General features: G+C 48.2%; 1 protein-coding gene across 8 annotated transcripts in view; it reads right to left on the bottom strand.

Moving 5' to 3' along the window:
* Nucleotides 1-14,801, bottom strand: part of PRKCD (protein kinase C delta) — a 1,081,757-nt gene that overhangs the window by 407,882 nt on the left and 659,074 nt on the right. For all 8 annotated transcript variants that reach the window (XM_069643552.1, XM_069643559.1, XM_069643551.1 and 5 more), the window contains one exon: nt 13,197-13,396. In XM_069643552.1, coding sequence (XP_069499653.1) covers nt 13,197-13,396 — 200 coding nt within the window. The remainder of the gene's footprint in view (nt 1-13,196; nt 13,397-14,801) is intronic.

Genomic DNA, 14,801 nt, shown 5'->3' with positions numbered 1-14,801 from the left:
TCTCCCTCTCTACCTGTGGTGTTCCCCAGGGGTCTAACCTCTCGCCCTGGCTGTTCAACCAATAGTTGGCAACTCTCACCTACTGCATTTCCATTTTTTGCTCAAATTTCCAGTGGTATGCTGGCGACACCCAACTCATTTTCAGGCTTCCCTCAGCCACCTCCTCTCCTTCCCTCATCTCGGACTGTCTATTCGCCATTCAAAATTGGTGTGCAGCCAATGATCTTTGTTTAAATGCCAACAAAACTGAGATCCTCCTCATTGGCACACCCTCTCCATCCTTTCCCCTCACTCTCTGGCCGGCCTCCCTTGGCCCTCCTTCTGCCCCTACCTGCAAAGCTAAGAACCTCGGGGTCATCTTTGACTCCACACTTTCCTTCTCCGCACACATCTCTGAAGTCTCTAAAAAGTCTAACTTCTTACTACACCTCCTCAGAAGTACTCTTCCCTTCCTCTCCTTCCCTCAGAAGCTCACTGTCTCCCAAGCTCCGATTCTCTCTAGGCTAGACTACTGCAACAGCCTCTTTCTAAATCTACCTTCCTCCACTCTCCGCCTATTACAACTAATCCAGAACAGGACTGCGAGAATGTCCTTGGCCTCAAGCCTTGGGATCGTATCTCTCCAGCTCTGTAATCCCTCCATTGTGTCCCAGTGGATGCAAGCATTACATTTAAAACCCTTTGCATTGTCCACAGGGCCTCCCCTCTCGAGCCCTTCACTCCTCTACCTCCAACTCCCTCAGGGTCAGCCGTTTTTCAAAGAAACAATCTGTGGGCAGATCTCTGTCTTCTGCTGGTGCCTCCCTTTGGAACTGCCTCCCTGCCACCTTGAAACTTGAGGATAATCATCTACAGTTCCGGAAGCTTCTCAAGACCTTCCTCTTCCCGTCTGCCTTTTCCCCTCTTCTCCCTTGCTGATCTGTTTTCTCTCTCGGCACTGTCTCACCTGGCCACCCCCTGTCCTTCAGGCACATTTACCTGCTCACCCTGCCACCCTCTCGCACTGCCTCCTAGCCATCCCTTACATTGGGGCCTGTATCTGTACCCATACAGTTCCCTCCCATTCTTCTTCAGCACTTATCAGATATACCCTATCTGACTTGCCTTGCACTTTGCCACTCACTGGCCGCACTACCACTGTTCTGGATTACCTTTATTTATGTATTCATTAATTTATTATTTATCTTCTTTCTCTCCTATGCTCTGCACTTTCCAATTTCTCCCCCCTCCCATGCACTATCCCCATTTTCCCCTTCTCCATGCACTTGCGCATTCTCAATGTCACTGGGCCTAGTAAGATCGCTTGTTTTTGTTTTCTCCCCATTCCACCTCCCTTTGCCTGGTCGCGCTTTGAAACACCTGTGTATGAGCGCAATATAAATAAAGTATCATATCGTATCATATCAATATCCCGTGAAAGAATGTGCACTGCAAGGCTAAGAGACAGTGCGCCTCACTGCACATGTTATCACAAACAGGCCAGAACAAGCCTCTGACCCCCACCCAGCCAACTACGAATTATAGCCCTTATAACTGTCCGACGCCAAAGACCCCTGAATTCCGAGATACCAGCTGACCTCAGGCCACCGACCATAAACCAATCAACCATAAAAGAGCTAAGGGAATGGTACCCTACCTTTATTTTATAAAGGCATGATTTGTAATGCGAGGTACAGGGAGGTATACATTCTAGTTCTAAGGTGAGGGTGGAAGCCTTGGAAGCCGCGACTGGGATGAGTGAAATGTGTGCGGGTCAGAGTGACCTCGAGACTCCCCCTGTACCAGCCTATGATCATGCCAGGGGCCCTGTATAATGATAGAGTAGCACTGTTAGTGTAATGTAGCACATTTATTTTTTATTAAACATTTTTATTGGTTTTATTACATAATACATATAAACATTTACTCTGAAGGAGTCCAACAACCAAAACATTCTAAAGGTTCAGGCGGTCCCGAATACAACAACACAAGTTTATGTTAATGATTACATATTCACTCTTACATGTCAGATACATTCCTGCCTCAGGCCTGTATTTTACCAAAGTCTTTTGAGCATTCTCCCACTTTCCCCAGATTTTTTCAGCTTTCCCAGGGCAACCTCCGGCCGCATACACTCTTCGCTCCATCGCTATGCATGCATCTGCATCGTCTATCCATTGTGTGCGCTCAGGGGTTACGTCCGATCCCCATAATTTGGCAATGTTGTGTTTGATCAATGCTGTGGCGGTTGCAAACAGTAGCTTGTCAGTGCGAGACATCTCACCCTCGTCCTCTACACCCAGCAACATCAGTTTCGGGTCTCTGGGCACGACCCGACCCAGTACCTCAGCCAGTGTGTCGCAGCATTGTTGCCAGTATAGTTTGATGTGCGGACAGTCCAGAAGGTACCCTCTTCCTGGCGACAGCGCAGGCAGTTAGGGCCTGTGGTTTTACCCCAGCGGTAGAGTGCTACCCTCGGATAGTACATTCTATGCAGGATTTTGAGCTGGACAAGGCGTAATCTGGCCGAAATGGCAGTTTCTCTCGGGTACATTAGGATTGTTATCCAGTCTTCAGGTAGGATCTCTCCCACATCCCTTTCCCACTTAGACTTTAGACTCGACAGCTCCGGTGTGGCAAAGGAGGTGAGAACGTTATACATCACAAGGTGATTTTGGCGTCTATGCGATCTAGGACCAGGTTCCTCTCTATAGGGGTGCAGTCTGCCATTTTACGCAGGTCAGGCAAATGCTGCTGTAGGGCCTGACTTAGCTGCGTGTGTTGGTATCGGTCAGTGACAGGGAGATTGAACTCATCAATTAACCCTTCAAAGGGTACAATTCCCCCATTCCGAATCACATCCCCCACTTTTGTTATTCCCGCAGTTATCCAATTCTGCCATTTTGGGAGCCTGTCCAGCTCTGGGATATGTTTATTTGCCCACAGTGGCTATACCGGTGTGGTTTTCCCCTCCCAGTTTATGTGTTTATGCGCCTCTGCCCAGATTATTGCCCAGTGAGCAGCCATCGTTTTAGAGGTGTTGATGTTAGTTTTCCGGTATAGGGACTCTAGTGGGGTTATAGTCGCTCCGCTTAAGGTGTCGGATTTAATGTGAGGTAGCGAGGGATTGCCGTGTAATAGGTCATTTATCACTGCCATCTGGCTCGCCCAGTAGTACGTCTGTATGCGCGGCAATTCTATGCCTCCCTCCCAGATGGATCGCTGCAGAGTGTGAAGCACTATTCTCGGGTGTCCATTGTTCCATAGGAGTTTCCGGAGGATTCGGTCGATTCTGTGAAACTCCCGTGTTGTAACGCTCACCTGGTTCCAACGGGGGTGCTGATCTAGTCTGGATTGCTGTGGCCTCTTCTAGCGTGATGCGCAGGACCCGGAACACCGATTGAACAGGACTTCCAAATCGTGCTTGCCTGGCCCGTAGGAATATCCTTCTGCAGATGAGAAAGGGGATTAACAGTCTGCAGAATAGTGTGCTAGCTCCCCCCTTTTCCCCTTCCCCCTTCGTTCCTCTCTAACTTCCTCCAAACCCCGGTTTAAGCTCACCTTATAGTTTGGAAGGATGAACTCTCCATCCTGCTTCTGATGCAGGGGCACGTGTTCGTCCAGTTACTTCACTGGTTTTCAGAATGGCGCTGGCAAAATCCACTTGACTTTCCTGAGCGATGCGCCGTAAGTATGAAAGTTCAAAGTTCAAGTGAGGCCCCCTTTATGTTGTCTTTCTAACCTGTGATCTGTCCTTTATTTCAGGTGCAGAATGAAGGCGATGCGTCGAGGGGTTAAACTGCCGAGGTGAGTAGTGATGAGGGCGATCCCTCTAAATGTCCTCATCATTCCCCAGAAATGTCTCTTGTCCTTTCCCTATAGGGGCCGGGGTACGGTACCTGCCAACGGGGCGGCGCCGACCCGAAATGTGGAAGAAAAGCTGGTAAGTATTATGGCTGTTAATCAGGCTTTCCTTCTGTGTTCCTTCTGCTCGCCTTTTGTTTCTTCCTCTCTCCCATAGGTGCAGAGATGTGGCGTCCGATGCTGACAGCCGCGATGGAGCCGGGAGATGTCTCGAGGACAGGTGAGTGAAGCGTGGCGCTGCAGCGAGCAACGCAATGCTTTTAAATGGAAGTCTTTCTTCAGGGATGCTGGCGAGAAGATTCCGGATGCAGGTAAGAAGTTTGAAATAGTCCTTGGTTTTCACCTTTCTCTTCTCTTCCTTCCTTGCAGGTCTTCCAGGTTCGAGGCGGGCGTGGCTGGAGTCCAGGAGCAGGAGCAGACACGGTGAGCGTTAAGCTGCAGGAAGCAGAACAACGCGAAGCATGAGCTGCTGTCTGGGCGTGGCTTAAATAGCCTCCAAAGAAGTCCCAGGTATGTATCCTTCCCTGGCCACGCCTGAGTGAAAAAATAGTCCCTATGAAAAAATAGTCCCTTTCAGGTCTCAGGGAGGCCTGAAGCGTGCAGCATGGTCTATATCAGGTAAGTGCACAAAACACCTCCCTTTATGAGCCTGGCGCCTATGGCGCCAGGACTGATGTCCAACATGAGCCTGGCGCCAAAGGCGCCAGGACTGAGTCCAAAGAGCCCCTATAAGTGGCCGCTGGGCTTTTACCCGAGGGCATGATGCCTGCTTCCGGGGGTGCTGGGCCTGGCCTGGTGCTCCGGGGGTAGGCATCATGACAGCACTCCCCCCCCAAGGCCCCTCCCAAGGTCGTTCCTTCTGGAGGTTTCGGTTTGTTTGGGAAATTCTGATGGAACCTTTTTACCAGCCGAGGTGCATGTACGTGATCACTGGGTTCCCAAGACCTTTCCTGAGGCCCGTAACCTTTCCAATTAATTAGATAGAAAAGTTTTGATTTTGAGATCTTAGAATCCAAAATGTTCTTCACCTCGAATTCAGGCTCCCCATTTATCTGAATCGGTTCTGGTGGCTTTGTTAATCTGGTTCCTGGGTGCACTGGTTTCAAAAGTGACACATGAAAAACGGGGTGAATCCGCATGTTAGCTGGTAGATCGAGCTTGACTGCCACTGGGTTGATTATATCTTTGATCGAGTAAGGGCCTAAATACCTTGGATTAAAAGTTCGAGGCCCCTTGAGTGATAGGTGTTTGGTAGCCAACCATACTTGATCCCCTATTTGGTATGGAGGCGTCTCTCTTCGATGCAGATCCGCATTCTTTTTGTATTTCCCTTTCGCATGTTGCAAATGTGCAGTTGCATCCTTGAAGGCTTGAGTAATCGTAGAATGCAAATGGTCCACTGCGGGCATTTCAAGGCTCAGAGGTGAGTCCAAGTCTGAAGTACGAGGGTGATGTCCATATAGGGTATAAAAGGGGCTCTGACCAGTTCCAGAGTGTATCGAGTTATTGTATGCATATTCTGCCACCCATAAAATGTCATTCCAATTACCCTCCGATTGGTGCAACATACATCGTAGATATTGTTCAAGGGTCTGGTTTGTTCTCTCCGTCTGACCATCGGTGTGTGGGTGGTGGCTGGTCGAGAGTCTTACGTTGATTTGTGCCAGTTGACAACACTTTTTCCAAAAATGAGAAATAAACTGGCTTCCCCGATCGGAGACTAGTATGGACGGGAATCCATGCAAACGGATGATATTTTCGAGGAATTCTTTGGCAAGAACAAAGGCTGAAGGTAATCCTTTCAACGGAATAAAGTGGGCCATTTTGGAAAATAAATCCACCACAACCAGAATAGTATTGTAACCATTACAAGAGGGCAGGTCCGTGATAAAATCTAGTGACAGGGTGTGCCAGGGTGCTGGTGGAATGTCTAAGGGCTGAAGAAGACCGGCGGGTCTTGTCTTTTGACCTTTGTTTTGGGCACAAACTCCACAGGACATCACGAAAGATTTAATATCCTTTCGCCAGGAAGGCCACCAGAATTGTCGTTTAAACTTTTCCTCTGTTTTGGCAATGCCAGGATGTCCTTCCATCAGCGGATCATGATGACGGGAAATAACCAGTTCTTGCAATTCCTTTTCTGGCAAAAATAAGCGTCCTTGGAAGTAAGGTAAGCCATCCTTGACTGAAAAGTTAGACCCCCTTTTGACCCAATCCTGCAAGGCTGAAGAGTCCAGGAATTGTTTCACTCGTGCTTGAATGTCTTCAAGGGTTTGTAAAGTGGTTATCCCCAAAATTCTTTGTTCGGGAATTATCGGCACAGGTTCTGAGTTTGTGTCTATTTCATCCATTCCAATTCGGGATAGAGCGTCCGCCTTACCATTCTTATAGCCGGGGCGGTAGGTGATTACAAAATCGAACTCAGCAAAGAACAAAGCCCATCGGAGCTGTTGAGACGATTGAGCCTTGGCAGTTTTTAAATATTGTAAATTTCGGTGATCAGTGATCACGGTGATGGTATGCCGGGCGCCGAGGAGATAATCCCGCCAAGCCTTGAAGGCGGACTTAATGGCTAATAGTTCCTTATCGGTGATGGCATAATTTATCTCCGGCGGAGAGAACTTTCTGGACCAAAATGCTACGGGGTGCAGTTGGTTGGTTTCAGGGTCTCTCTGAGACAGGACAGCTCCATGGCTAAGCTGGACGCGTCGGTTTCGATTATATATGGGAGATCGGGACGCGGGTGCTTCAAAATAGGTGCGGACGTGAACTTAGCTTTCAACTCCTGAAAGGCCTGTTTGGCTTCCTCGGTCCATTCAAAACGTTTATTTTTTCGCAAGAGTGCAGTGATGGGTTGCACCACACGTGAAAACTCCGGGATAAACCTGCGATAAAAGTTGGCAAAACCAAGCATGCTTTTACCGAACTAGATGATGGCCATTTGAGGATGGCATCCACTTTCCGTGAATCCATTCGGACCCCTTTAGGTGTCAGGATGAATCCGAGAAACTCAACCTCGGTGGTATGGAAAACACATTTTTCCAGCTTGGCAAACAGTTTGTGCTGGCGCAGTTTCTCTAGGACGGCCCTGACATGCTTTCTGTGATCAGATTCCGAAGAGGAGTACACAAGAATGTCATCGATATACACGACAACACAGACATCGATGAGTTCCCGAAGGACATCGTTCATGAAGAGTTGGAAGGTTGCAGGCGCGTTGCACAACCCGAAAGGCATCACCTGGTATTCGAATAGGCCATATTTTGTACGGAAGGCCGTTTTCCATTCGTCATCTTCTTTTACTCGTACCAGATGATAAGCCCCCCGGAGATCTAACTTAGTGTATACGGAAGCGTCCTTCACCTGGTCAAGGAGTTCAGGGATCAGAGGCAGAGGGTAACGATTTTTAACAGTTATCTGGTTCAATGCGCGGTAATCGATACAAGTTCTAAGGTCACCTTCTTTTTTAGGCACGAAGAACAAAGCTGAGGATGCCGGGGACTTTGACGGGCGAATGAAACCATTGGCAAGGTATTGATCTAAATATTGTCTCAAATGCAGATTCTCTGGTTCAGTAAGGGCGTAAATCCTGCTACAAGGGGGTTGTGCACCAGGCACCAGATCGATTTGGCAATCGTACGATCTGTGGGGAGGTAACGTGTTGGCCTGTTCCTTTTGGAAGACGTCCTGAAAGTCTTGGTACTCTGGAGGCAGTTGCACAGGGACAGAGGTTACTGATGCTAGATTAATCTTTGGATTTTCTGGGTAGCAGGTTTGTGCACAATCCGGGAAGGTTATTCTCTTCGCTCGCCAATCAATTCGAGGATTATGTGTCTCTAACCAAGGGATTCCGAGAATAAGCTGAAACTGTGGAGCCTTCATTACATCAAACACAACTGCCTCCCGATGGCCATCCGGACCTACAAGTGTCACCTCAGCTGTGGAATGTGTTACCGGTCTAGAGGCAATTTCGGTTCCATCTACTGTGGTGATGACATCTTTGTTGGTTTTAGGACGCAGAGGGAGGTTTATCCTAGAGACCAATTCTCGATCCACATAGTTTCCTATAGCCCCGCTATCGATGTATGCCTTCATAGCATGCAACCGTTTAGGCTGTTCCGGATCTACGAGGACCATTGGCACAATGAAATGCGAGGTCTGAGAGTTAGTTTTCAAGCTCGGCAAGCGGACCCCTACGCTTGCCGGGCGTGGTCGTTTCCCGATACAGAGTCTCCATGGATTTTATCAGCGGCTCCTACCACCTTCTTGGGCGGCTTAACCGGGCAATCTCGTAGAAAGTGTCCAGAGGACCCACAATAAAGGCATAATTGCATCTGTCGTTTTCTTTCCCATTCTTTTTGAGTTAGGGGTCCTTTAACACCTCCGATTTGCATAGGCTCCGAGGCATCAGCCCCTTTGGGGTTAGCGTGGGTCTTGGACAACACCCGGGTTTCAAACTTGGACCGATCTGCTTTTCTGTTTTGCAGCCTGTGATCCAATTGGACCACTAAGTCTATATATTCAGTGCATTCTTGGGGCGGGTTTACAACTTGTGCCAGGACATCTTTAAGTTCTCTGCGTAGACCTCGATAGAAGGATTCTTTTATCCTCTGGCCAACCAGTTTCCACAATTAGTCTATTGAAGGTTGCAATGTAGGATAGAAGGTCTTGATTGCCCTGTCGCAGAGATAGAAGTTCGTCATCCAGAGCCTGTCCCTGGGAGTGTTGAGCAAATAACCTTTCCATGCTTGTTTGAAATCCTTGAAAATCATGAAGAATCGGGTCATCTTGAGTTACCAGTGGGACTGACCAATCGGCAGCACAGCCGCTGAGATATGACAACACAAAGGCTACCTTGGACTGATCATTAGGGAAGGCCCCAGGTCTGCATAGGAAGTGCAAACAACACTGATTCATGAATACGGCGAATCGTTTGGGGTCCCCAGCAAAGCGTTCAGGTGGGGCCAGCGGCATGTTTCCAGGTAGATTAATCTGCACCGGGTTACTGGAAACCACAGGAGCGGGGTTCCCCCCGGAACCGGGTAAAGGAGTTTGTCCAGCTTGACCTTGCAAAAGCTGTCTAGCCAGGTCATCAGCTCTATCCTTTATTACAATCACTTCCCTCCTGAGGGCACTAGTCTCTTGATGAGCGGCGTGTACTTCTGGCCGTAATTCCCCCAGTAATTGGGCCAACTGGTCAGTTTCGGTAGTTTCCATAGCGCCTGGGTGGGAATTTGTAGGAAGGCTTCGCGTTCTGTAACGCTCACCTGGTTCCCACGGGGGCGCTGAACTAGTCTGGATTGCTGTGGCCTCTTCTAGCGTGATGCGCAGGACCCGGAACACCGATTGGACAGGACCTCCAAATCGTGCTTGCCTGGCCCGTAGGAATATCCTTCTGCAGATGAGAAAGGGGATTAACAGTCTGCAGAATAGTGTGCTAGCGCCCCCCCTTTTCCCTCTTCCCCCTTCGTCCCTCTCGAACTTCCTCCAAACCCCGGTTTAAGCTCACCTTATGGTTTGGAAGGATGAACTCTCCATCCTGCTTCTGGTGCAGGGGCGCGTGTTCGTCCAGTTACTTCACTGGTTTTCAGAATGGCGCTGGCAAAATCCACTTGACTTTCCTGAGCGATGCGCCGTAAGTATGAAAGTTCAAGTGAGGCCCCCTTTATGTTGTCTTTCTAACTTGTGATCTGTCCTTTATTTCAGGTGCAGAATGAAGGCGATGCGTCGAGGGGTTAAACTGCCGAGGTGAGTAGTGATGAGGGCGATCCCTCTAAATGTCCTTATCATTCCCCAGAAATGTCTCTTGTCCTTTCCCCATAGGGGCCGGGGTACGGTACCTGCCAACGGGGCGGCACCGACCCGAAATGTGGAAGAAAAGCTGGTAAGTATTATGGCTGTTAATCAGGCTTTCCTTCTGCTCACCTTTTGTTTCTTCCTCTCTCCCCTAGGTGCAGAGATGTGGCGTCCGATGCTGACAGCCGCGATGGAGCCGGGAGATGTCTCGAGGACAGGTGAGTGAAGCGTGGCGCTGCAGCGAGCAACGCAATGCTTTTAAATGGAAGTCTTTCTTCAGGGATGCTGGCGAGAAGATTCCGGATGCAGGTAAGAAGTTTGAAATAGTCCTTGGTTTTCACCTTTCTCTTCTCTTCCTTCCTTGCAGGTCTTCCAGGTTTGAGGCGGGAGTGGCTGGAGTCCGGGAGCAGGAGCAGACACGGTGAGCGTTAAGCTGCAGGAAGCAGAACAACGCGAAGCATGAGCTGCTGTCTGGGCGTGGCTTAAATAGCCTCCAAAGAAGTCCCAGGTATGTATCCTTCCCCAACTAGGTATGTATCCTTCCCTGGCCACGCCTGAGTGAAAAAATAGTCCCTATGAAAAAATAGTCCCTTTCAGGTCTCAGGGAGGCCTGAAGCGTGCAGCATGGTCTGCATCAGGTAAGTGCACAAAACACCTCCCTTTATGAGCCTGGCGCCTATGGCGCCAGGACTGATGTCCAACATGAGCCTGGCGCCAAAGGCGCCAGGACTGAGTCCAAAGAGCCCCTATAAGTGGCCGCTGGGCTTTTACCCGAGGGCATGATGCCTGCTTCCGGGGGTGCTGGGCATGGCCTGGTGCTCCGGGGGTAGGCATCATGACACGTGTGGGGATGTGTAACGGGGCGTTTTGGAGGATGCACAGGAATCTAGGCAGTGCCATCATTTTAAATAATGCTGCTCTCCCCAGCAGGGTTAGTGGAAGGGTGTTCCAATGTGATGTCCTCTGCAAAACAGTTTGTGATCGGGTGGAGATTTTTCTCTACATAATCATTTAGGTTTGTTGCTATCTGAACCCCCAGATATCGAAATTGGTTAACCTCTATACAGAAAGGGCAATTTTGTATCCCTATGCTACCTGCCTCTTTCACTGGAAATAGTATGGATTTTGACCAGTTTACCCTCAGACCGCTGAAAGATTCGTATTCCTTCAGTAAGCGTATCACTGTTGGGCAAGAGGTTATGGGGTCTGATAGATACAGGAGCAGGTCATCTGCATATAATGAGACCTTATCCTCCCAGTCATTTTTGACCTTGGTTCCCTGGAGTCGAAGAGGCCAGCAAACCCCACGTGATGGAAGACAGACGGACGGGGCTGGGACCAATGGCCTGGCATCCTCTGGGGAGTAGGTTGACGATGTATAGGGTCGCACCAACCAGCCGCGCGGGTGTTTACTGTATATGAATGACGCTGTGACCCCCTTTTAAGCTCTTGCTTGCACCCTTTCTGCTCTGAACGTTCCTTGGCAGCAAAGTTCTTTGCTTGCACACCTATTTTGAATAATTAAAACAAACGTGTTATCCTTGCAAGAATCTCTAGGCCCTTTCTACCCTAGCGGGTTGTATTTTTTGTGCTGTGAGCATTTAGGGGAGTGTCTTCATGTCCATCTGGATTTGCGACATCAAGTGCTCAGTGCCTTATATCTGTGGTGGAAGAGACAACCAGTCCATTCCATCTTAGTTCTCAGTTCCACTCCCAAGGTTTCAGTCCAGGGTTTCTTAGTGGCACCCATGTACACTCTGGCAGCTGTATTCCCGAAAGATCTACAACAGAATTCTGTCAAGAAAGAGAATTGGGAAACATCATGGGATAGAGGGTGGTATTCACATTAACACCAACGGTATTTCAGCAGTTTTTACTGACTGGGGTCCTACAGCGCTCTTACCTCGCACCTGGCAAACGGCTGACTATGGCTGCCACATCTTGTGGGATTACAGCCCGTATATACTTCTATGGTAAGTGCCTGTTTGAACCGACGCGGATGCCCACGATATACGTAATTTGCCCACTACACTCTCCGGCACTCTTTTTCCCGCTGTGTATAACATTGCTCACAGCGGTTGTTTCACTAATTTCCACGTAAGGATTGTGATATTCTATGCTAGAGACATTCAATCCAGCGCAGGTAAGATGCATTGAACAGCTAGAAGATCTATGAATTGTGAAATAGTTTTAAAATTAACTTCACCCTCCCGGCTCAGTTACCATTCAGAGCCTAAAACAAAGTGTAACACAAACACCAGGATTCAGACATTCTTAAGCCGTCTAGACACACTTGAAAGTCAGATCTTTTGCGTACGAAATGAGAGCAAACCTGAAGACGAATAGAGAAAAGCCAGATGAGTACCGACGCAACCAGGCATACACAATCACTTCCATTTTTATTCTGAACACTGAAATGCAATTCACGGATAGGTCCCACAAGATAACACAACCCATATTTCACCTGCCTCGTCGTCTCTGAATTTCTGCCAAGTATTAATGAACAGCCCAAGTAAAGTTGTCCAAGTTATGGTTGTCTTCCTAAGTGAAGTACTGGCCAATACAGTTTTTCTGCGGGGCATAATTTTAGGGTATGAAATAGGTTTATTCGGGATGGGGGATATCAAAACCACACACGAATGACACAATGATTTGTTTGTGGTAACACTCTCAATCCTTCACGCTTTCAAATGTTTGTTTGGACACAAACAAGAAAACATTGGCTTTTGAAAATTAGAGTTTTGCGCGTCTGTGTCTATGTTTTCATATCAGCATTGGGGGGAGCCTGGCAGCACTCATATTGCAGCAATCACAGTTGAAATGTGCCCTTCCCCCCATGCTTTCCAGGGAAATGTCCACTGTGTTCAGCTCCAGACTGAAATAAAATGGCCCGTGAGACTAACCAGGTAAATGGTAAGTAGTAACATCATGGCAAACATGTGATGATATCCTGCATCATTTAAAAGCCAATCCTGGCAAGTATTACTGTAACCACCGAGAAACACATTGCCATGATTGGTTGGGACAATGGCGTCAGTTTCCAGAGTTCTTTATGACAAGCATTTTAAGAAGGGGAATATCAACTTCCCATGTGCTGATAGCACCTTCAAAAACAGTCGGGAATTTCAGCTAGTAAGATAGCTCAGTTAGTTAAGCGCTCACCTTAGGTCCGTGTGCAACGTGCAGTCACAGGCAGGGCCGGGTCAACCTTTCCAAGGTCAAATTGAGCACTAATGAATTGGGCAGCGACACACCTTTTATTACAGTGCATAGAAGCAAGAGGAATCTGGCATCTGTTTGCATACTTTTTTTTTTTACCCAAGAAGATCGAAATTGGGGAATTTGGGAAGAAGAGAAGTACAGAGAGAGATGCAGTCCAAGAAAGAAATGAAGAGAGCAAAGAGAAGGAAATTGGGAGGCAAGGACATAAGATATAAAGGAAGGAGGAGATGAGGAATACAGGGTCAAAGAGATCCGGAATGTGGAGAGAGTGCAGCTGGTGGAGAAAAAAACACAACCGACTAATAAAAACACAGACACGACAAGGGGACTCTTACCCAAAACTCTGCTTTGCCATTGCCTTTCTTGCACCGCTCTGCCAGCACAGACACTCCGACCGTCACATCTGACAAAGGGTCTTCGGCAGCCTTCATCAGGACAATTTGAATAACCCGCCCTTCATAAATATGGGCATCAAAAGCAGATTTCCAGTCGGGGTACATTGTAGGTTTCTTCTGAATCAAGGTTGTTCCTCGGTCTAAAAAAAGTCACAAAAAACAAAACACGTTGTTAATTGAAGTGTACAAATTACTACAAACATAGGTGCCTGAATTACCACGTTACATAGGTTTGCTAAGAGTTGACATGGGGAATTTAGGAACTAGACGCGACTACTCATCAGCAGAGTGCCTCAGGTACGCACAAAAAGAAGAGCAGGGAGAGCAAAATCTCTCATGTATGCAATAGCACAAAGTCAATCCAGTGGAAGGCTCTTATAGCCACCGCTTAATGTATGGACCCAGTGATGGACCTTCCTCACCATCTTGCTGTTAAATCAGCCATTCCATCTAGCAAACGGACCTCTGCATCGCTTACACATGATGCAATCACATGCTCCCCACATCTGTTTGATTGTCCTAGATCAATCTGCAGGCCTGCTTCATTATACAGTGAAGACACTGCTCCCGTCCATTTAAAAGGAGGGTAGACAGTCCGCTTTATCCAGCGGGTCACTAAGGCAGCGAATGCAAATATTCATCCAAAGGAAGTATGCTATGTGGAAATTATGAAATGTTTTATTGGATCAGCACATATAGCGCACATATTAGAGTCTGGCCTTTCCAGTCACGAGAGGACCTTACTCAAATACCAACTATATACATAGTCAAACACATAGGGAAGGTGTTTTTGAAGATGCAGATGGAATGATCTGTAAAAGGTACAATTTGACAAAATGTACCCCTTACAGAGGTACACAGAAGAGGTTTGCGTGATATGCTAGCTGATGCTAGATTTGTAAAGGGCACTACAGACCACGGGTATCGAGGTGCTGTTGCAGGAAGATGTCTTAGTTGCAGGTGGGAGGCTTTGCTTGTGGTTACAGAGAGTGACAGCCTGACAGTGTGCACGCCAAACGTACATAACATTAGCATTGACGGTTACAGAGCAAGGGATGGGTGGCTTACAGTGATCAGGCAGCAAGCCAATTAGGAACAGATTATACAAACAAAAGTGTTTTGACCACTTTCCTAAAGGCTGTGTGTGAGTCAATGCTTCTCAAGAGCGGAGGGAGTTCCAGCTCGTTGCGCCAATGACCGGGAAGCTGGATCCTCCTGCGCGAGTCCTGAGGGTCTCGGGAATGGTGATACAGTTGGTGTAGGCAGTTCTTGTGGGTCTGTCTGTGGAGTGTTTGGCAATACGCTGAGAGGTGGGGGGGCGGTGTAATGGAGACATTTGTGGGTGAGGGCGAGGGTTTTGAAAATTATACGTTCCTTGACGGGGAGCCAGTGCACCAGTGTTCTGATGCCCCATGTTGGGCCAGAGGATTTCTGCCAGGATCCAGCTCTGTTCAGGCTGCAGACAGCACTCTTAATGCAGGACTGACTGCATGTTTGCTTCTTGCATCTTTTTTTTTTTGGAGCTCCAGTGGGTTTTTATTGAGC

This window comes from Ambystoma mexicanum, chromosome 2p (genome assembly GCF_040938575.1).
Source record: "Ambystoma mexicanum isolate Mex_15411 chromosome 2p, UKY_AmexF1_1, whole genome shotgun sequence".
Lineage (NCBI taxonomy): Eukaryota > Metazoa > Chordata > Amphibia > Caudata > Ambystomatidae > Ambystoma > Ambystoma mexicanum.
This window is presented reverse-complemented; position numbering and strand designations above follow the sequence as displayed.